We start from the raw sequence: 25,251 nt of genomic DNA on the forward strand, positions 1-25,251 counted from the left end.
TTCAATATTCTAATTTTGAAAATACCGGAGCTTAGGAACTATATCGAAATTATAAGATTTTTTAAAATGCGATCTTTGAACACTTGCATTCGAAGCTTCAATATCAAAATATGAAAGTTTGAAGTTTTCTTCGAAACTTTGGATCCAAAGCTTCGAAGTTTCGAATTTATTAAAAATGAACAGTTTTATTGTAAATTAGAATGTCTTACCATAAAAATTTCATGAATATAAAATTCGAAAATTTTGGAAAAACAATTTTATTTCGTAAAATAAGAAACCATGAAAAAAGTATGATTGAATATTATAAATGTTTAATCGAACATTTTTCGTATTTTCTTCAAATAATGAAAATATAATCTTAATAAATATAAAACTGAATGATTTATATATAAAAAAATCAGTTTATAATGGTTCAATTAATATCAAAGTTGTGAAAAAGTGCCGTCTAATCGAATTTTCGCTAAGGAGAGATCGGCACTAAATATGTCAAAGAATCACCGACTCTTCAGAGGAAAGAACTTTCTCGTCTTCTGCACGCGTTGCAGGAATTAGAGCTTGCAAACTCGCGGCACTCTCGAGTACGAAGGTCGTTTCGTTGACCCACTGATTCGTCCCACTTGTCTCATCCGTAGTCCATAACGATATGCATAAATTTTTTGCAATTATGATGTATGTTTTGTAAAATATAATAAATTATCAACAGATCAATGCAAAATAATAAAATTATATAAGCATTTTATAAAAAAATTTATTAAATTTATTTAAATTTATTTAAAAATGTCAGTAATATGGATTGCAATTTTTAATTACATATTATGCATTTCATAAGATACAAAATAAATAATCATCTATAACCGTGCTTGTTATTTCAATTATAATACTTTTGTAATTAAAGATTTGAATAAAGATACGTCAAATTTTTCAGAGAGAGAGAGAGAGAGAGAGAGAGAGAGAGAGAGAGAGAGAATAAAAAAATTTTTAAATAAATTATTTTTCATATCAATTATTGATTTTATTGAGTATATTGATTGATTTTATATTGATTATGTATTCTCTGTATAAAATTGGATGAAATGGATAAAATTTTAATAATATAGAATAACATAATATAATAATCAATTTGTTTAATAAATAATTTAATTTTATAGAGATTTTTTATTTTTGTTGTAATATTCAAATAAGAATATTCATAATATTCAAATAAAAAAAACGAGAAAGAAAACATAGGTAAAAAAATATAAAAAATTCATCTTTTGAGCTCTAGATAGATTCATCAATCGGATTAATAAAGTTTTAAATGGTCGATGTACTCCGGATTGAGTAACGAGTTCATCATGGAAGGTCAGAGATTTAATTTAACCAATCGTCAACATATTGATATTTATCCTGTGATGCTGATAATGTTATCTTCGTAATTATATGTATCACGTGCGTCAAATATGAAAGTGCTTTTATATGTAATATAAAAAGACACTTATTAATATCTTGCGAAATGATTTCAGGCAGATTGGAAAATAGAAATTGCATCGATCAAAACACAACACTTATTTGTCTAATGCCTATTTCTTCAATAATGAACTTCAATCTCGGTTTAATTTAATCTTCATCTTTTATAATTCTTAAAACTAAAAAAAAAATTAAAAAAAAGTTAAAAATTAACGTTAATATAAATAGACATAATTAATATTAATATTAATATTATTAGAAATAGATCGTGAATTTCAGATTTTGACATGGGTAATAAATTAATAATTATTTGACTAATAAAAGATAGAAAGACAATTAAATATGCAATTTCCTCGATAAAAATGTTTTTTTGTGCATTTTTCGATACACATTAAAACATCAGTTCCGAAACTTATAAGCAATAAGTTTATATTATTTTTTATATTTTTATATTAATATTTATATTTTATATTTATACATTTTATATTTATATTTTTTAATAATCTCATAATAAAAAACAGTAAATATGGATATCAATCTTGGCATAGAGAAATAAATTACAAATTTTTATATTTTGTACAAATATCAATAACAATTAAAACAGGATAAATTTAGATATTCATATTCCTTTACTATACAGTATGTATACTACATAGTATATAACAAAAGTAAGTAAACATAAACGTTTTTAATATTCGAATGGATTTTTCTAAAACCTGAAGTTAGATATCCTAGCAATGATAATAGGCAACTCTCCACTGTTTTTCCTGCATTTCCTGTAATTATTAAAGAATTTGTTTTATCTATTAACATTATATTATATCGGATTTATTTAGAACATGGTATTTATAGGACTTACAAAAATAAATAAACATCTGGAGTTTTTGTTTTACATTTTATGTAAGATGTATTTTTATATAATCTGTTATATTATAAATTCATAATGTCTAAATTCATTCCACTCCAATACATTTCAATGTATTGGAGTTATATTGTTATATTATTAAAATATTTTTTTTAATTATTAATATTTGTTTAACATTCATGTACTTTTTTTAAAATTAAAATGAAAAAATGACTAAAAAGAAGCATCTAACCAACGAAAAGAGAAGAATAATTGTTAAAATAAAAGCTATTAAAATAAAAAACAAAGGAAATATAAATCGAGAAATTGCTCAATTTTTTAATAAAACACCATCAATCATTTTTAAAATAGTTATTGCTTATAAGAATAATGGACGAGCTTTAGCTGTATTAAAATCGGAATGTTCAAAAGATGATTGGAATAGAAAGAATAAAAAAATAGTGAATATTTTGTTATCACATCCCTTTTTATCTGCACTCAAAATACGTTCAAAATTATTAAGTAAGGGTAAGAATGTACTGTCTATGCAAATCATTCACGCATCAAGCAAACATGGACACGTTACAAAAAAATTATATTATGTGAATAAAAAAAACTTTTGTTTAAAACAAATGGATTTTTACAATAAATATATCTTAAAACAGTTGATATTTTGGAAAATTGTCGTTTAGACTGATGAATCTATGATTAGACAGAATGTAGTCATGGTCGAATATATGTCTGGAGGATAAGAAGAATTTTCATCAATGTGCCAAACCAATATTAAAATCAATAGAACAGAATATGGTTTGGGGATGCATATCACATTTTGGAGTAGGAAAAAATGTAATTTTAAAAGGAAAAATAAATTCTCAAATTTACCTTAACTTACTAAAAGAATAATTCTAGTAGAGAGACGATTGATAGGAGACGATTTTATCTTTCAACAGGATAACGCACCTATACTCAAGGCAAAAATTGTTACCAAATATTTATAAGAATAATATTTATAAGAAAGTGCAATAAATGTATTAAAATGATTTTCACAAGTCCTGATCTCTTGTCAATAGAAAACATGTGGTCTATTTTAAAATTGCATATTACAGAAAATAATCCACACTACATTATGAAATTACAGATGTTAATTGAAAAAATGTTGGCAACTATTTCTATTGAAGAATATAGAAAATATATGTTCTCCTTACTAGATCAATTAACAAAAATGTCAATATAAAATGGCAATCATTATTTGTTTATAAAATTTCTGTATACTTATGTAATATGCGTTCACAATATAGCCTGCGTTTTTATTTTTTTTCTTTAAATAGAATCTTAATTAATGAAAATTTTGTTGTTAATTACTTAAGTATTCTTATATAATATAAATATTAAATTTATTGTATAAAATTATTGTATAAAACATTTACCTTCCAATGTTTTTTTTTTTTGTTAGGAATGCAAATTGATTATTTTTCTTACATATTGTATTCCTAATACATATCATAGAAATTATAAAACTTTATTTTTTACTTATATCCAAACTGGATATATCCATCTTCAAATTGATAATAAAATTCATAATCTCATGATTTATATAAAATATTTGTAATGTGAAGGACCATATATCATTATCGAAAGAATTATTTTCCTTAAATATCTCAGTATCTTTTCCGACTACTAATTCAGATATAAATACGGAATCATTCAATTTTTCAAAGTTAAATAAAACCATTTGTATGGGAACCACGATATAGATGCTAAGAAAGGATAATTGACAGGAAAAATGTGAAAACTGAAAAAAGGTCTGAATAGACTGATAAAAAATTTGACATGATCACGGGTTTTATTCGCTAGTCTCTCCATCGTGCGAAACCGATTTCCACTTTTCCTATTATCACCCACTATCCTTTCCTCCTCCTCCAATATAAGAAAAAAAGTAAATGTAACCTATTACATCATGATAACAATAGATAGTTAGTTGCATACAAGATGACGAAAAAGAGACGGTCTTCTGAAGAATAAAAAAGGAAGGTGTGCGTCACGGCGGGGCCCGACCACGAATCAATCGTGAAAACTCGTAATTATTTTGCCAGAAAATACCACCTCAGCCAGGAATCGAACCTGGATCTCCTGCTTACCGGCACGTATCTTATCCCTTCGACTACTGAGGCATGTGATGATATTTATCGCAAATAACGTGTTTAAAATAACACGTCAACAATACAATGATACACATATATACGTATATTACAATATACATATATACATGTATTCTCTCGAATTCCCACGACCGGTACTCCAGAGAGATGATGGTCCTATTTTCTCGATGGATTCAGGTCGGACTGAAACGGCGACACTCTCCAACGCCAAATTGGCAAATATACATATACAAATAATCTTCCTGGAGCACGACAGGAGAGATTGCATCAAGCATGGCTCGAGCCTTCGAATTGACCTTGGATTCATTGGATGGTTCCCCGAACTTCCGAATAAGTGAGCTCCCGACAAAATAAGCATATATGTATTTGGAATGATGAAAAAAAAGCTGCCTATTTTATAATAGGTAATTATAGTTTATAATTATAGTTTATAATTATAATTTATAATTATAGTATTATAATAGGCATTACGAGAAGATTACAAGAAGACTTCAAAATCTTCGAAGCTTCGAAAAATCCTCGATGCTTTTGTGTTCTATTACTTTTCACTAGTAAATCAAATCCGATCAAAATCGTTCAAGAGACTTGTCGATACTTGGATGCAACTGTGTTGAGTAAACTACGAGCGTTCAATTAGATAAAAACTTTTTTAATCTTCTTTTCAAATTTTTATATTCATTAGTCAGTTTCTTTTTAATGTGAATTGTTCTGGCTCACAAGACCGAGGTTTTGTATTGTACTTCCCTTTCAACTTTCGCTAACAAAGCGAGATATTAGGGAAACAAGATGAAGAATGAGGAAGTTATTTTATGGAATGGGACAGTATTGGAATACATTAATGTGTGAGTTGCTTGCAAGAAAAGGAGAAAGCAAAGTGAGAGAATAATATCTTTAACAAGTCTATCATTCTTGTTAATGGATAAAATTGATGTGGAAGTCTGGCTATGTATATGACTACGAAACTTTAACAAAAGTTTGACTGCTATTAACGGGATATCGAGGATAGACTTAACGAACTCTAGGAGGCCGTTTGATAACATTAGAAAATCGAAAAATATTTACATTTATTGACGTTTTGTACCTAATTCATAGTGGCGAGAGTATTGAATGCATAGACTCGAATGAATACAAAGTTAATTAATATTAGAATTCAAACAAAAGATTCGAACATATATATTTAATGTTCAAACTGTTTGAATAGTTTTGACGCTGAAAAAAACGAATATCGAATTTAAATAGTTTGAAGTTTTAAGTAATGGTCGACCTATATAATTTAATATGTTTTTTATTTATTATGAGAAGCTTTTTATTTGATAGAGTTTTTCTCCTTTTTTTTTTAATTTTACGCGAACATCAAATAGATTTATAGCTAATTCAAATCATTCGAACATACACTCAGTTCGAAAAATTTAAATTATTCACAAAATTACTTTATGTTTATATATATATATATATATATATATATATATAAAATTCAAACTGACTTTCAACTTAACGAAATGTTCAAGCAATTCGATTTATTTCAATTGAATTTAATGAATTTGACTATAAATTAACTACCCCCCTCCCCCCCCCCCCACACACACACACACACACACCACGCGCGCGCGCGCGCAAGTATTATTTTTCGTAAATTATTTCGGAAACAATTCGCTAACAAGAATTTCCAAAATGAATACAGGCTTTCTAGCAAGAGCAAGTTCCTGATGGCAGACAAAAAATGCAGATCCTGATTTGAAGTTTAAAAAGGAAATATGTACGGATACTCACCCGATCTGATGGCTGTAACGTTGACGATGTCAAAGAAGACAGCAAATGCCACGATGACGAGTATAGCCTTGGTGGTCCATCGCACGACGGGTATTCCAGTAAGGTACTTGGCACTCCCGGAAGCAGGTTCACTACCGGAAGAGCCGATGCGTGGCCGCACAGCCATCGCACGTCGTTGTTTCTCTCTCTTTTTTTTTTGTTTGTTTCGCTTTATCTTTCACTTTTTTCACCCGCGCTCAGCAGAGAGAGAGGGGGGGGGGAGGGGGGAAAGAGAGAAAGAGAGAAAGAGAGAGAGAGAGAGAGAGAGAGAGAGAGAGAGAGAGAGAGAGAGAGAGAGAGAGAGAGAAAGAGAGAGGGGGGGTCACAGAGTATGCACTTTGCACGTAAATATATATGTATATATTTATAGTTAATACACGTATTTCTCTCAATTTCCACACTTCCGTTAGATTTTTTGGATGAAGAATTCCAAATTTGTCCCGTGTGTGAGTGGAAGCGAAATGTAATATTAAAAAAAAAAATTCCACACAACGAAATAAATTAAAAAAAAAAGGTAAAACGACGACGCGGCACGAGCGAACGCAAGCTCAATTCATGGCTCGTGCATACGACGTAAACACGGTCGCAATCATCGGGCGACTGACGCGACGCACCACGGACGGACCCAACATGGCGTTGTCGCGTTTCCCCCTTTCTTGACGCCTAATCGCTGCAACTAGAGGTAGGGAGGGCCCGCCACCAAGTTTGGAATAGAGGAGAACGCGCGAAATTACCTTCAATTTCAAATTTGCAAGGTATCGACAGCCTTTTCTGGGAACAAAGAATACGAGATGGATTTAAATTTTATTATATTCTATCATATTATAATGCATAAACGTACATGGAAAGAAAATTTAAAATTATTTTTTTGCAGTTTAAACGTTAAATATTTTAATAATTTTTATATTGTAAAAATTGTATACAGTATTTGAGATCTCAAAAAAAGTATATTTTTTGCGCTTCTTTTTTATTATACATATATGTATCTACTGCAATACAAAAAAGAGAAAGAAATACACATCTATATTACTTATTTTACTAGTATTAACTAACTAAAAAGTACGTACATTTCCATACATTATTTTTAGCCTATGACATATAGATAAAATAAATGCTAATATCTGACTGAAAATTCTTTTAAAACAATTACAATATGTTATGCATATGAACGTGCGTTTTACGATATTCGTATCTTGTTTTTACTTACTGTTAACCTTCATAATGACACGTACCATTGATACAGTAATGTTATTCAATACATTATTGACATGTCATAATCAAATAAAATAAGTAAAAGATTTAAGTTTTTTTATGTCAAAAATGTGATGTGATTTGTAAAAAAATTACATAAAAAAATAAAAAATAAATAGTAAGAATATTAATTTATAATAAAATCTTAATATTTTAATATTTGTTTCATATTTAAAAAATTGCATAATTGGATATAAAATTACTTTTTAAATAAAACAGTTTACAAAATGAAATTTTTTAAATAAATTATTAATTATAACAGTAAAAATATATGTCAAAGAGATGCAGGTTATTATTGTCAAACAATTAAATAAAATTTAAATACAAAATAATACTCTTTAGAATATGTTAGAAAATTTTTGTCTTAAACATTTAATCAACATTTAATCATTTAATGAAAATTACAAACAAGCATGATTTTAAGCGTGCAAAATGAAAGTTGGAAGGATCGCGCAGCTTTTCATGGGTTCAGTCTTAATTCAAGTGATGCATTTTATGCGATTATACGCCAAACGATTTCCGTGAAATTTTCTCACGAGAACGGCATTAAAGTTCAACGCGCAGTTTCTTTATTTACTAAAAGAAACTTTAATAAAAGAAACTTTAAATGTTATTAAAGTTTTCAACGCCAGCATTAGTTAATTTAAAACAATTATTTGTTTATATTGATTTCCATTTTATTATTCCATTTTATACTTTATTTAATATACATACGCATACATACGCAGATGTATGAAATGACAACAGAATGTATATTGTCAATTATATAATGAGTTTCAAAGAAAATTATTAAAGACTAACTTAGCAGCAATAAATTTAGCAATATTCGTTACATCTTTTTATTCGATATTGTCTAAACTTGTACAGAAATTTTAAAAAATTATTTAGAATTAATGTTATTTAATATTTCTGCGTTTAAACTATTGTTATTTTGAATATTTTATATTTCTCAATTGTTTACAATTTGCATGTTATTGGCGCATGTACTTCCCAATAATCTTTGAGAATTATTCCCAACTTATGATAACTCTGAATTCTTGGAGTTCATGAATTTTCTAAGAATTTATCTTGAATCGTTGGCACACGCTGTCAGTGTGAATGTGAATTTGGAAAATTCCGCGCGATGTAACTGAAAATTGCTGCGTTTCCTCTTCCCACTACATGAAGCTGCATTACGAGTTTGTAAGCGAGTGCGATGAAAGATGGCAACCTGTATAATAACTACTTGCGTTCGATGACCGTCTTTAAATTGCGAGGTGAGGAAAAATATGAGGGAAATTATTGGATGCGCGATATCATTGGTTGACCTTGTTGTCTGACAAAGCGCATTTTCAAACTGATTACTGATTTAATTGACATCTAATTGTATTCCTGTTTTTTTTTTATATTAAAAAAGTTAAAAAATTTTGAATTTATATCAAATCAGATATTAACATTGCAGTAAATTTTTTGTTTAGATTTTTTTTCTTTATTATCATCTAATATTTGAAAAAGTATATTGGTTTAAATGTAAGAAATGTATTTTAAACAAACTATTATCTAATATATGATAATAAATGGTAAATATAAACATGTATTTTAAGAATTTTATACAACATTACAAATAGCATATTTATTGTAATTCTCATTAATTAGTTGGACAAGTTACCATTTGTCAAACTTCGCTAACTTCTGTAATTTTTAACTTCGCAATTTTTGCAAAATACTCAAATTATTATTTACATTTTTAAATTTAAAGCTTTTGTAGAAATTTGAATATTTAAAAAATTTTTTAAGTATTCCTGTAACATACACACATATACTATCTCTGAAATTTGAATCTTTGATTATAATTCAAATTGTAGATTAGAGCATAATTTAAAAATATGAATAAAATACACATAATATTTGCGATAATATTTAACGTAAGGTCAAGATTATCTTCAATGAGTATAACTGTGCTAAAATATGATCAATGAGCGCGATACATGGATATATTTGCTCGTTCTTTCGCGGGGAATTCCCCACCTTGCTCCTCTTGCGGAAAGTCCTGTGCCTTTCGACTTAATTCAATACATTGCGTATTTTCTCGCGAACACGTTTATTAACGACAAACGCCGCAAATGCCACAGCCGTCACTATGGTGCGACCTTTTCCATTGTCTCATGACGTAAATCGTAAAATGCGCTCGCGCGACATCATACTATACAGAAGAAACTCTATTTCTGAGACATCCAGATTTCTTCAAATCGCTAATTCAATTTATCTTCGAAACTCATTGCATGTACATTCAGCAAAATCAAATAATAATGTCATCGAGTAGTAGATTTAAATATATGAATATCTAATTGCTACATAGGATTTAAGCAAGACTTTGAGAAATTTTTACTTATTTTTTACAGATACGAAATTGAAATATTTTTTTATTTTCTTAAAAAGAAATTCATGCTTTAGAATATGAATAATTGAAAACAGAATATCGTTTTAAATGATGACTATACAAGTACAAAGAAAACTAATATCTAGTTCCGTTTTATTAAATAGACTTTATTTTAATTAAAAATTCTAATCTGAAATTTAATTATCAAGAGAAATTATTTCCAATATCAAAAATTAAAAATTTTTACGACAAGAAAACAAATCTTTTCAATGTTCCTGAAGGAAAAGTCTTTTTCTATTCCTAAGGAAAATTTTAAAGTCTAAGAAAGAATTATTATTATACATATATTTTCCTATATATTTTTTATATATAAATATAATTTAGCATTCTTTTTCCGCATTCTTTATTCATTCTAACAAAATTGACTTACTTCTATTTTTTTGTCTTCGAACATATATAAAGTAGAATATAAAGTTGTTTATTCTGAATAATATATTATTGATGAAAATCTGTTGAATAATAAATATTACAAATAAATAATTATTATTGATAATTATTATATCTATAATAATAAAAGTTGTTGTATAGATATTGATTGTTGTATGTATTTCATCTCAATCAATTTAAACATTCTTAAATATGTTTCTAAAGTTGTTTTTCATTTATTTATTAAATTAATGAAGGAACGTAAACCGATTTGCGTTCCTTCAATTATAAAAACGTCTTAGCGACACACTTCAGACACAATCGAAACTGGCGACGCTAGCGCTCAACCCGAGCAACTTCTCACTATACGCCATGCTACGAACGTTATCACGTTCTTTTGTACTTTTTTAATTCTTTTTCATCTTGATAGTCTCAGTCACATAAATATTATTCAATCGTTCTCAGGGGTCTGTCATTTACCCCCCTTCTTGCGCACAACAATTAACTTTTTGTATCTACTTTTTTAATTAATATTAATTGAAATTATTTTACATACATTCTTGTCAGGTCAAAAAAACAATAAATTTGATGAAAATACATATTAAAAGAATTTAATATAGCTTACATATTTTACATATATAATATTTAATTATATATATATATATAATATATATATATATATATATATATATATATATATATATATATACATACATACATATATACAGGGTGTCCAGCATCGGTCATATCACCTCTCGTGTGCAGGTAGAGCTGATAAAACTGAATAGAAAAGTCCTGTATCATTTTGCAATTTTCGTGATAATTATCGAATTAATTATTAAAAATCACCATATTAGCCCGGCCCACCGGCAAGTACAAACGTGCGGTAAGATCCTCCTGTCCGGCAATCATCGTTGCTAGGCGCGCGAGGAATTTTTTTTTCAAGCAGCAATAGTTATAGCTAATATATTGTATACAGTGATTTCTTTTCCTCTGTGTGTATGTGTGTATGTGTGTGTGTGTGTGTGTGTGTGTGTGTGTGTGTGTGTGTGTGTGTGTGTGTGTGTGTATTTTCTTATATTTCAAATTTATTATTATAATATAATATTAAAAAGTTAATTAATAATGGCATTTAATTTTTTTATTAAATCTATTACAAATATATCTTTTGAAATCGATTTATGCTTAGTTCATAACTTATTCATACTCCATAAAAGACTATTTCTGTTTTATTAATTGAAGGGAAAATCTGTGTGTGTGTGTGTGTGTGTGTGTGTGTGTGTGTGTGTGTGTGTGTGTGTGCGCGCGTGCGTGCGTGCGTGCGTGCGTGCGTGCGTGCGTGCGTGCGTGCGTGCGTGCGTGCGTGCGTGCGTGTGTGCGTGCGTGCGTGCGTGCGTGCGTGCGTGCGTGTGTGTGTATATATACATACATAAAGTATTATATATATATATATATATATGTATATATATATATATACATATATATATATATATATATGTGTGTGTGTGTGTGTAAAGAATATATATTCTTTATAAAACGGATAATCGAAAGAAATTATTCCTTTCATATCCTCAGTGAAATCCAATTGGCAATACGGTCAACTACTGTAATTTTGCAATGCGTGTATATTAACTTTGTCACCAACATCGTTTTGTGATTTGGTGATGTTACTGTTATGTCGCCATTAGGCCCAGCGTGGTGTACGCGTGCGCGTAGTTGCGTGAGCGAGCGAGTAGAGAAAAGGTGAGCAAGAAGAAGAGAGCGGGCGAGCGGGTGAGTAAACGAACAAGCGAGTAAGCGAATGAGAGAGAAGACCGAGTGAGAGAAGGAGATAATACATAGTTATTTTGCTCGCGTGCTTGTGGGATTGGGTGTGGAGTTGTATGCGCGTCGGCTGGTACGGACAGGTACCAAATGCCACAAGGTCACAAACTCGCATACAACGTAGAGCTTGCTGCACGATTCCCTCCTCATTCGGCTCGCGGAACTCCAAGGACCACCGCAATAAGATAGGGAAACGGAGAGAGATGCGCTTCATGACGCCGCATCATATCTCCAAACGTGAAATTGCTTTATCGCATTTCTTTGTGTTACAAAACAATCATTTCCGCAAATTCCCGCTGTAATACAGGAACATGAATTCTTACACGTCTCTAATACTTTCACGATCGAAGTAAAGAATGAGATATTTTCTCGTTAATCTAAAGAATATACAAAATTAAATTTAAGATATTGTTTATACAACAACAGATTATATATTTTTTTTTAAATCTCAAAATGAATTTAATAAAATTTGCATAAAGCACTTTTGATACTGATACAAAGACAATATAAAGTCCAAAACTACATAAAACATCTGAAGACATTTTAAAGATATCTTATAGATATTTTTGCGAAAAACATTTAAAAGACATTTAAAAGATATCTTAAAGACATCTTAAAGACATCTTAAAGACATTTTATATACCAATTATGAACTCCGTGTTGTCTGAAGTATTAATTAAAATATTTTTGAAGTGCAGGAGATATTGAAGCAATCATTACTGATATCGAAACATCATTCTTTTGTTAATAATTAAATATTTAAAACTGATTGTTTTCTATTGGTTTTTGTAATTTGATATTTTTATTTATTTACAAATATTTAATTACAAATAAGTAAAAAAATTAAACTTGAGTATTTAATTTTTATAAGTGAAATTTACATGAATGTATTAAAGTTAGCATACATCAAGAATGTACGCTTCGTCAAGAATGATAGAGTATTAGGTATTTACAGGCATCATCGGAAAGTAATATCGCTGCTGGGTAAGCATGACGTCAGGAGATTTTAATGCCGGTCATTATAGATGTTATTTTCAGAACGTTTAATAACTTTGTCGATTATATTAGCACGATTATATTAACAGCTGCTTTATTCATCCATTAAGTTTCATATATTATATTTTAGTTGTGTATTTATAGTTACTATACTATATAAATTATAAAAACCATTGTCATCATCTCTTGATGTCGTTAGTTTTAAAAAAGAATGACAAAAATTAAAAATCATTTATCCTAATATTTTTTTATGTAATTTTAAAAATAGAATTGATTAATATGTATGTATAAAATAATATATATTAAAATACGCAATTTAAAACTAATTTAAAAAACACGCAATTTAAAACTAATTTAAAAAACCTAATTTATATTAAATTAATAAGGAGGGCTCCGTTTATCTACAATCTCAATTGCTTACAACTATGTTTATGCACAACCATGTTACATGCAGCACTTCACATCCCCTATCTTCTTGCTAGCAGGACGGAACGAGATCATCATTTTTGGTTGGAACGAAGGTGGAAGTGCGCTGCGTGTAACATAATTGTGTACAAATTGTAGACAATTAGAATTGTAAGCAACAGGATTCTCCCAATTAATATCTTTCTCTTTATATTTTTTTGTAAAGATTTTCTAATTATTTTTAATATAAAATATGTAATAATATAATAATTTATAACTAAGGAAATAATTCTCAATAAACTTATATAAATTTATTATATTATTATTTTTTAATTTTAAAAATATACACATAAAATACACACGTCCATTACATGCATGCAAAGTATACATAATATATTATAATATATTATTCAAGAGATCAAAATTGTACATATAAAAAAATTAATTAAATATATTTATAAAAATATGTTTAATTTTGCTTTTTTATATTATAATTTCTTTCAAGTTTATTTATATCGTATTATTTATATTACGTACTTCTTACAAATAGAAGATAAACAGATCATAAGAAAATTTTTTAAATATTCATATTTATGATAGTGTTCAAGTATTATTATTACTATAGAAGAAAGATATTAATATGCATGAACGTTACTTTAAACAAGGAAAACATGACTATAAATGAAAACCAAGAGTAACGATTATTATATTAATAAAATTAAAGATAATTTGAATAAAATTAATTAAAATATTAGTGTAAATCAATGAAACAAAAATTAATAAAAGAAAAATAATCTATTATATGTTATCAAAGTATATATTTTCGAAACATAATAGTGTTACGTCTGAGCTTCGAAAGAAAGGAAAAATTCGATGTAATTAAGAGAAAGAACTCGGATGGACGCACGGAACTGCTTTTTATTCTTTCAGGTCGTTGAGGTGTTGACCTGCGAGTCGAACGCACCCTTTGAGCATAGGATAACGAGTCAACGTCGATGATGCTATAACTCCTGCCTGTGCTAGCGCGGTCGGTAATCCGTTTTTTAGGTCAGAGAACCGAATCTCTTTAACCTGGGATAGATCGTGCAATTTTCAGAGCTCTGGAATCGCACCTGGTCGAGGTTTATTTTTAAAATAATTAAAACGTAACTCAGTTTAACAAAAATTTAATGAGTAAATGAAAAAAAAGAGATATATAAACGAAGCTTGAGTCTACATTCATGTCTAATAACAATACTAATTATTTAAGTTTAGGAAAACGAAATCACATGGATCTACATTACGCGGTTAAGATTTACATGAAAATTTTATAGCGGTACATAATTATGACTTCGCGAGTTACAGGATTTCTAATTGCTTGAGTTGAGGTAAAAATTTCGTTATGGCGAACATATCGATGGAGTCGAACGTAAGGTGTGGCGGACAATTAGGATGCGCTCTGGAGAAGCATTTAACTGATATAAGATAGGGAAGGGGATCATTAGAGATGTATATGAGGATGATGTGATGGGGTTGACATTTGGAGATTTCCTCCCAAAATTCGGGGGTAGGTTTAAATTTGCGTTTTACGTGGAAGACTCCCGGTGGTGGATGTATGGGAAATTGAAGGAATTGGCGGACAAGGTTATAGAATTTTTCTAAATCGAACTTTTCTGGAGTACTGTTGCTCGAATTTTGCCGTGGAGCGGAGGACGGTGGCGTAGTCTTCTAATGTTATGGTTGTGAGCCTAGATTCCACCTCTAGCTATTCCGCGAGTTCGACGGCGCGTTCATTTTCATGACGAGCCCGCTTGTTTTGTTTCTCCCGAAAGTGTCTTAACGCCCGTTTTGTTCGGTTCTTCGGATGTCGGCAGATATTTCCGTTTGATTCATTATCGAAAATGTAAAGCTAGATTAGAGAAAGGGTAAGAGTATTGAGGATGACAGCTTCACTGAATTAATTGACGGCTTGCCAATCTTGGAGCAGAAATTGAAGTTAGGAATTGAGTTTTCACCGAAAATATCAGCGGCATGCGAATCCTATTGATTTAAAGCTGAAGTGAGGGGATGATTTAAGGAAGAAAAAGAGAACCGAACCGGTCAACCAAACGCGGAAAGAAAAATTATTAAGACGAGACTCACTTTTGTTGTTGCTGAGCACAAGTTGTGGCTAAGAACTGGTTGATTGGCGAGATCCTGTGCTGGAAATTCACAACGAGATTTTTTAAAATCGCGCACAAACTTTAATACTGTTGTGTACTGAAAAAATAGGTTTCGCCAACTGCTCCAGAAGATGCTGTCTTCGAGAAGGTGCAGAAGATGAAGAGAAGAGAGCAATCTGCTCTAAATCGCGCTTTATATGGGCTTATAAGGTCTTGGAAGGATGGGAAAGAGCGTGATGGATCTTTATGTTAATTTTCGAATGATAGTTTGGAAAAATCGCGAGGAAAAGGAGGGGAGCGGCGTTCTATGGATCGTGATTGTTTTTATGTTTTCGATTTTCCCGGTGAATGACGGAATTAGTTTATGAAAAGTTCATCCATCGTTCCCCTTAATTATCCACTGGCACGTTCACCAACGGCTGCCGATCGCTTCTTTCTGATTGATGTTTTTCTTAGCTTTCCCTCCAGTTTCGGAGATGTCGGCCTTGAACGATCTCGATGCGCATCAGGAATTTCGATTTTGTTAATATTTCAAATTTTATTAGTATGCTATAAATCTTTCGGCGCCGAGACTGTTTTCCACAAAAAATTGTTTCCGGACGACAGGACGTCTCGAGAGGAATTATGTGTATTTTTTCAGAGTCTCGTGTTTTCGGTAATAAAAGAAAAAGTCTTTCTAGATCGTTCGAGGTATTTTCGTTTGCCGATTAGCAGCCGTTATCTCTCTCCGAAAGAGAAGAACTCGTGAAGTCCGCCGGACATAACAATAAAATTTACTTATTCTTATTTAGAACATGAAAAATCGAACTCTACGTTATTAAAAATTATTAGATTTTTAAAATTGAATCTAAAAATAAAAAAATAAGAACTTAAATTTTAAAAGTCATTATATTTTATTGGATTCGCGAAATTGGTCGAGTTATGATTTTAGGAAATTACTCATATAATATTATAATTTTTCATTTACTATTAGACTCAAAATAGTTGAAATTTCTCACACAGCATACTTTATCCTGAGCATATCCCAAATTATCCCAGATTAAAGATTCCACGGATATCGTAGTAAGTAGCATCCGGGAAATGCTATTATACAAAGAATATTATAAAAATCATACAAATTCGTAAGATATCATAAAATATCCTATTAATATCTTCCCAAAAAGCACAGATGATCGTTATAAACCCCCAAAAATTTCTTTCAGTTAAAGTTCAAAAACGATTCTATGGAAATATTTTGACTTTTGTAAATTAAATCAAAATTGTTCTGAAAAAAGTTCTTTTTCTATTCAGTTTAAAAGAATCGTTCATTCGCGACATAGTACATGGCACTATATTCGATAAATGAATGCAACTGCAAGGAAATACATGGAAGTATTTTTCCTTCGATTTTAATGAGCTTTGAATATGTTAAAATATAGACACATATTTTTTTTTATAAGTGCTACGTTGTTAAGAAGGTAAAACTCCTCTAAAAAAAAATCAATTTTTTTATTTCAAAGCAAATGTCGTCAAAACTATAACAGATAGAAAAAAGTTTATACAAAAGTTGAATCGCTTCAAGAGTACTTTATAAAGCATATAAGAAATTTTTTAACTTTTTTTTTTTAATTTCCCCACCAGTTTATACTTATCTTTTTAATTCTAAAATTTTTTAATGATCAAATTAGAATCAAATTAATGATTAAAAAGGTTAACTTTATTCGAATTCAACCATATAATAAACTTATTTTCCGAGATATTTTTGAAAAATAATTATAAATCTCTATGTATACACGCTATCTATCCGTGCGCTCGATTCTTCATGCTAAACGGATTCATCTCTTATTGCAATGACTATGCGAGAGAGCAAGTCAGTACAGTATATTGAATATTGAAATATTAATTTTATAAAAATAATAATAAATAACAATAATAATAGTAATAATAGTAATAATAATAACAGTAATAATAAAATAACAGTGAGTTTATTAAACTGCTAAATCAGTAAAATATTTTTGGCGATTGTCAAAGTATGTACTGAATACTTTGGATAATTAAAAAAATTATGATTAACAAATTATGATTTGTAAATGCAAAAAATTGCATTTACAAAATATCGTTCAAGCTTTAATGTTAAAGACTGCTTTTAAAGCAAAAGTAACAGGTCTATTGGAAATAACAACTACTATATACAGTATTATAAACTGAAAATGTATATAATTCAGATCAAAGTGGTTTTTAATTAAAATTTCATGCTGGTCATACTTTATCACAAAAAGATGTAAAAAAAGTAGAATCTGTAGCATAGTCAACATCTACACATAGTTACACAATACAGCCTATTATTATAGCTGATGGGGGCTTTATTAGGAGAAGTAGATGCGACTGATTGTGTGGCGAAAGTGAAAGTGCTTAGAAAAAGGTTTAAAGAGCAATAAGTGATCGGAGAGAGGGGGGGAAGAGAGAAGAATAGGTATAAGAAAGAAGAAGAAATGAAGGGGAGAATAGGGGAATAGAAAAGAGAGACCGATTAAGAAGATTTAAAATGAGATTACAATAAAGTTATGGAAGAAAGGAAATACAAGCAATGGAAAGAAAGGTTGATAAGGTAAATAAGTCGAGATTGAAGAGATAATAGAAGTTAACAGAAGGTAAGGAAGGTAAGATAAAAGTGATTTTTCTGACAAAAGGAAGGGGTAAAAGACTTGGAAAAATTAAAGAGAGAGTAGAAAGTTGGGATAAACAGTTTAAAAATTTAATTAAGGAAGAAAGGAAATTATGGAAGGAAGAATTTAAAGAAATGAAAAATGACTTTAGAGATTTCAGAAATAAATATAAAGAGTTAGAAGAAAAAATAGAGAGGGGGGGGGGTGGAAAGAAAGATGACAGAATATATGAAGGAACAAGGAACAAGTAGGGCAAATGATAAAGAAAAGGAAAGTGATCTAGATGAAGTTAGGAGTACTTATAGTGATGGAAGCAGACGGAGGAGGAGCCCCCCGCCAGCAACCGCCGCGGACGGTAAGGTGCGAAACGCTGAATCGGACGACGCCAAATGTACCAGCTGTTGGACGACTGACCTCCCTGATTGGAACCCCTCTCCCAGGTTAGCTAGTGCGGGTAGAACCCGGGCCGGGCTCAGAGAGAACTCTGGAGAGGTCCGAAGAGGGCGCAGCAGTATCGGCGGCCTCCGCGCCCGGCTCCTCCTGAAGAGAGTGCCCGTAGCGGATAGAACGATAGATTCTCCGCTACGAGATAGAACGGAAGGAGTAAGCCAGGTGCTATCCCTCCTGCCGCCCCACTTATTCCCCAATCAAATTAGGAAGAAGGGTGGGAGAAGTCAATCCCTTACCTATGAGAAGCGTAGACCTCTGCGCAAGTGCGAGACGATCAGGAAGTATACCGCGAGTGTCCCCCGGCCGTCCTAATCAAGCGTCCGCGGACGGCACCCATAGGATTTCAGTGGGTAGGGAGCCAATACTTTAGGGACCGATTCCCACACTCCTGCGGGCGAATCAAAACGGCCAAGAGATTAGTGCATAACCGCATTTTCTCACAAAAAAGAAAAAAAGGAGTACTTATAATGGGAAGTCAAATATGAGATATAAAACAAATAGGAGTGAGTAGATTAAGTAGAATAAGCGGATTAAACAAAGTTGTGGTAAAAAGATTAAGAAGATTGGTGACAGATAAAGATAAGGAGAAAAAAAAGAACAATATAATCATAAAAGAAATAAGAATACTAATGGAAAGAAAAACTGAAAGAAACGGAAATAAGATATGGACAAAGGAATATAAAAGAGAATTTAGGTGTAAAAAGTGACCCCTCGTGGTGTGCCACCTTGTGAGTGGGCTCCTTGTTCTCATGACTACCTGATGGCAGTACCTGGGGCTGGACCCTAGGAAAGCCCGGGTGCGAAGAGTCAGGGTGCACCAAGTGCACGTACGGAATCTACCCGCTACGGCGGGACAGTCTGTACTCTGTGTACGGTCCTTCAGTAGGGTCAAGTCTTTTCAGAGGACCGTACCCAATGGTAGGGGTTGGCGGTCCTGATTTCAATCGTCCGGTGGCACAGCACCAATAGGCGGAGGCCCCCTATACGTGACGACGCGGGTGATCCCGCAAGCGTATCGCTGCGTCGTTGGGTACTCCCCACGGAGGGGGGCGGTACTCCGCCCAGAGAGAGATTTTGAGCAGTGCTGCTTGGACGTATTCCGAGGCAGGGCCCACAGCTCGTGTAGATGGATTGTGGAGGCCGTTCGGACGTTCCAAGATCTGGGCTCGGCTGCAGATGAGATTAGGCCCGTATGGGAAACTAGGAGACTCTGCCTTCTTGGGGAGATGTGAAATATGACTTGATCCATAGCTCCATGTCGGAATGGCATTCGTGGAAGGCACCATGACATGAGGATGATGCCGTTGTGTGTGTGATTCGGATTGGCATTCCCGTCGCACTGAATAGCCCGTGTGACAACTCCGGACAGTCACATGAGTGAATATCTATCCCCAGAGTGGCGAACTCATCTTCGATTGAAAAGCAGTCGCGGTGTGTATGCAACAAACTTACAACCATGGAGCTTTTAAATAAAAAGGTTTTGAGGAAGGAGGGAGAGAGAGGAACTTCCAGGAATCTTTATCTCTTCTTCCACTTTCCTCCACTCCTACTCTCTTCTCATACAGCGTATTTAAGAGAAGCTCCATCAGAGAAGCAGTACAGTATCAGGCTGCTCCTCGCCTGATGAAGTGAACTGCAATGTTCACGAAACGGTGACATTCAACAATGCATAATGACATAGATAATACTCATAAAATATTTACTTTTTTGAAAATAATAACCCTGGAAGTCTTAAGAGGATGCTGAAGCAATGATTGAATCCAATAGGAAGACGCCCTTATCTAGATCATATGATAAATTACCAACATGTTTAATTCCATTCGCTGCGTTACCATATTAAAAATATAAGTCAAGAGTGTATTCAAAAACGTATCCATGGACTACGTTATATAAATGTGTATATACAAATACATGCATATCTATGCATATACATACATTACTAGATTTGTATGCAATTCGATATTTTTAAAATATCATACAAAAGTAGTGTCTAGTAATATAATAATATATATATATATATATATCCTAGTTCATATATATATATATATATATATATATATATAAACTGTATATTTATATATAATGCTTTCATTGGCCTTACTTTTTTAGCAAGAAATTATTAAGTTATTTATGTTTTTGGCATTTTATAAAAGTTGCCAGCGCATGATTAATATCTGGCACGTTATTAAATATCGGCCAGCACACAATTAACGTCTCTGGTACATTATTAAGACTGGACAGCACACAATTAATGCTTCTGGCACGTTATTAATATCAGCCAGTCCACGATTAACGCCTCTGGAACAGTAATATCATCTATTTTATTGATATTTGGCAGCGCATGAGTGATGAGAGATAAACAAAACGAGCAAAGTAATAATGATCGTAATGAGCAGTGTATCTTATCAACCTTAAATGTAATACATATTTATGTATTACTTAATTTTTGTTATTAAAAGAAATCGGCTGCTGCACTATATGAAAGGATTGAAAGGACTGAAAGTGAAGAGTAAAGGTACACACACAAAACATGAGGCACGTACATGTGCACTCAACGTTTCGGCTCTTTTCAGACAACAGAAGAGAATAGAAATACTGTCGTCTCGCTCGACGCGCTGTGAGAAGAGAATAGAAATATTATCATACTCTTTCGCGCTTCACGCGCCGTAAGAAAAGAATAAAAATACTATCGTACTCTTTCGCTCTCGATGCGATGATCCAGCGTCTTGGTTACCGCTGACAATTGTTGACATATAGCGAATGAATTGAAAAGAGTAAGCAGATATTGATAATGTGAATGAAAGCGGAAATCGTTACATATGATCACTGCACTTTACATATAATATTTATTATAATAAGCTGTTATATAATTTTATTTATAAAATTTTAAATAATACAATCAGAATATATATAAAATTATTTTACAATATATTTTTCAAAATTCTCTTAAAAACTCAAAATTTTCTATGTTTAGAGTAATTCCAAATTCTACAAGTTTGTTATATATTTGTTGTTGTAATATATTTTCACTTGCATCAAATAAAAAAGGAGAGAAGAAGTAAGACGTAAAATTGATTATTCCATTACTCGTACAACAAATTTGTTAAATTTGTAATTAATTATTCAAAACATAGCAAACTTTGATTTTTTTAGAAGAATAACGGAAAATGTATTGTAAAATAATTTTATATACATTCTCATTTATTACATTATTTAAAATTTTTATTCATAAAATTATAGAACAGTTTATTATAATGAATATTATTTGTAAAGTATTGAAAGATATTTATTAGATTCGGAAAAATAAACAGAGACCGACTGGATTTGAACTCGGGATCCCTCATTTATATAATCATTTTATATAATCATTTACATAATCTGACACTTAGTCTGCACGATCACGACGGCTCCTCTTTGTTAGCTGTTTATATTCCGAATCTCTTTCATGACAGCTTACGGCCATTCTGGCATTACATTCGTCCTAAATGTACCGAGTCTTCATCTACCGGAATTTTATCCGAAACTTGGAGCTTCTACTCCCGAATTCGTTCACTTTTTGAACGATCGACATGACATTGGAGTATATTTTTACTCCCCGACTTTTTCGTCCACTTTTTGAACGATCGACACGACATTGGAGTATTTTAATTCCCCAAATTGGTTCATTTTGAACAACATATAAACGACACACACAAAATCGACTGAATTCTCCCTGTCAGGTAATATAGGCTGTATCCTCTCTGAGGTAACATGGGCTGAATCCCACTTCTGAGATTAAAGATATTTATTAGATTCGAAAAAATAAACGAAGACCGACTGGTTTTGAACTCGGGATCCCTCGTTTACTAATCTGACACTTAGTCTGCATGACCACGACGGCTCCTCTCTGTTAGCTGTTTATATTCCGAATCTCTTTCATGACCGCTTACGGTCGTCTAATTCTTACAGTATAATGATTATATACATATAACAATTTTCTTCTTTGTTCACATTATCGATATCTACTTACTCATTTTAGTTTATACGCTAAATGTCAACAATAGTCAGTGGTAACTAAGATACGTCGAGAGACTCGATCATCGCATCAAGAGCGAAAGAGTACGATAGTATTTCTATTTTTTTCTACCGTCTAAAGAGCCGAAACAGTGGATGCACATGTACGTGCCTCATGTTTTGGTGTATGCTTCGCATTGCTCCACACTTTTGGTTTTTCCATATGCAGCACCGATTTCTGAAAGCACTGTTGTCATGATTTTAAATTTGTTAAATTATAGAACAGGACGAATGATCGAGTTACATATATTGTATGTTGTGCGCGCGCGCGCACACACACACACACACACACACACACACACACACACACACAAAATCAGACTTTTATTTCAGAGGTTCTATTAAATGATAGCGTGCCAGTATTCACATAGTACTTTTTTATTTACTTCTATAAGTAAATTATATTTTGAAGGTCTTAAAATATTCTTAGATATTGAACAAATGTGGATAGATAGTTTCAAGTTTAATAGTTACTTGGTATTATTTATATCGGTGGAATTAGTTGAACGTTTCGACCCGATTTCGGAGGGTTCTCCTATTACCGCTCAAGGCTCAGTGGCCGAGTCAGCATTCAGATAGTACTTTATCATTTACTTTTGCCATAAAATTTTCAAATCATATTTTGAGAGTCTCAAAAAATTCTTAGATATCGAGCAAATATGGTAAGTAGTTTCAAATTCAATAGGTACTTGATATTATTTATATCAGCGCTCAGAATTATTTGAATATTTCGGCATATCTTCTTTGCTAACTTATTTTTATTACATTACGCTTGAAATAAAACATCCTGCATATATTATAAAACTATAATTGTTGAAGATATCTAAGTAACAGAGAAAGATCTACGGATAGCATGTTTCACATACGGCGACGCACCTGAGGCACAGCCGTTCGGCAGCCCGAAATCGGGCTGAAATGTTCAACTAATTCCAAGCACTAATATAAATAATAGCAAGTAACTATTAAACTTGAAACTACCTATCCACATTTGTTAATCTCTAATATCTAAGAATATTTTAAGATCTTTAAAATATGATTTGAAAATTTATAGGAAAAGTAAATGGAAAAGTACTACCTGAATGTTGGCTCGGCCGCTAAACATCGAGCGGTAAGGTAATAAATAAGGTAATAAATTATATTTTGAAGGTCTCAAAATATTCTTAGATATTGAACAAATATGGGCAGATAGTTTCAAATTCAATAGTTACTTAGCATTATTTATATCAAGTGAATATGTAGCTTAGACGGTAATAGAAAACTGTAATACAAAAATTTTTTTTCGTTTTTATGTATCATTCAATAGCTTTCCACACTTAGTTGGATATTTTCTCTTATTTTGTAAAAGGATTTTTTAATCTATATAAGGAAAGCGAAGAAAATAGAAAAGTACTAAATATATGTTCAGTCGGTAAAATTCGAATTCAGCATCCTCTTAAAAGCATTATTTAATATTCCTTTATTTTTTTTTGTAAGAAAATACGATTATGCACTAATCCTTCGGGCGTTTTGACTCGCCCGAAGGAGTGTGGGACTCGGTCCTTAAAATATTGACCCCATACCTACTGAAACCCGATAGGTGCCGTCCTCGGACGCTTGACTGGAACGACCGGTGGACACTCGCGGTATATTTCCCGACCGTCCTATGTTTGCGCAGAGGTCTGCGCTCCTTACGGGTAAGGGATTGACTTCTCCCACTCTTCTCCCTAACTTAGTTACTTCATCGTAAAGAGTAACTTCATCGTAAAGAGGAAAGCAGGAAGGATGGCACCTGGCTCACTGCCTCCGTTCTACCCCGTAGCAGAGAATCTAGCGTTCTATCCCTGCCACGGGCACTCCCTTCAGGAGAAGTGGGGCAAGCACGGAGGCCACCGATATCGCTGCGCCTCTTCCCCCGCACTTTTCCAGAGCTCTCTCTATGCCTGATTTGGCCGGGCTCCACCCGTGTTAAACAATCTGAGGGAGGGACGGTTCAAATCAGGGGAGTCAGTCGTCCAACAGATGGTACATTTGGCACCGCCCGATTCGGTGCCTCGCACCTCCACCTTACCATCCGCGGCGGTTGCTGGCGAAGGACTCCCCCTCTGTCTGTTTTCGCTACTGTAAATACTTCTAATTTCATCTAAATTACTTTTCTTTTCTTTATCACTTGCCCTATTTGTTCCCTCCATATATTCTGTCATCTTTCTCTCCAACCCCTCTATTTTTTTCTTTTAACTCTTTATATTTATTTTTAAAATCTTTAAAGTCTCTTTTCACTTTTTTAAATTCTTTCTTTCATAATTTTCTTTCTTCCTTAATTAAATTTTTAAACTGTTTATCTCAACTTTCTATTCTCTCTCTAATTTTTCCAAGACCCCCCCCCCCCACTGTTAGAAAAGTCACTTTTTTCTTACTTTCCTTACTTTCTGTTAATTTCTGTTGTCTGTCCAGTTTCGGCCTATTT

At 32.0% G+C, this 25,251-nt stretch overlaps 1 protein-coding gene and 1 long non-coding RNA gene across 5 annotated transcripts in view; one reads left to right on the forward strand and one right to left on the reverse strand.

Annotated features, from left to right (window-relative positions):
* mgl (low-density lipoprotein receptor-related protein megalin) overlaps positions 1 to 6,876 on the reverse strand; it is an 83,779-nt gene extending 76,903 nt beyond the window's left edge. Inside the window, exon 1 of the mRNA XM_089073740.1 lies at positions 6,220 to 6,876. Coding sequence (XP_088929866.1) covers positions 6,220 to 6,385 — 166 coding nt within the window. The 5' untranslated portion in view covers positions 6,386 to 6,876. The remainder of the gene's footprint in view (positions 1 to 6,219) is intronic.
* Positions 1 to 25,251, forward strand: part of LOC148937301 (uncharacterized) — a 181,268-nt gene that overhangs the window by 99,523 nt on the left and 56,494 nt on the right. The window contains exon 1 of one of the 4 annotated variants that reach the window (XR_016138496.1): positions 11,542 to 12,067. The exons of the other annotated variants lie outside the window; for them this stretch is intronic. This is a non-coding gene — a long non-coding RNA (uncharacterized LOC148937301). Of the gene's footprint in view, positions 1 to 11,541; positions 12,068 to 25,251 lie in introns of those variants that run through there. 4 annotated transcript variants of the gene reach the window in all.

The sequence above is a fragment of the Pogonomyrmex barbatus genome, unplaced genomic scaffold (assembly GCF_055798465.1).
Source record: "Pogonomyrmex barbatus isolate J1 unplaced genomic scaffold, ASM5579846v1 scaffold15, whole genome shotgun sequence".
NCBI classification, from domain to species: Eukaryota; Metazoa; Arthropoda; class Insecta; order Hymenoptera; family Formicidae; genus Pogonomyrmex; species Pogonomyrmex barbatus.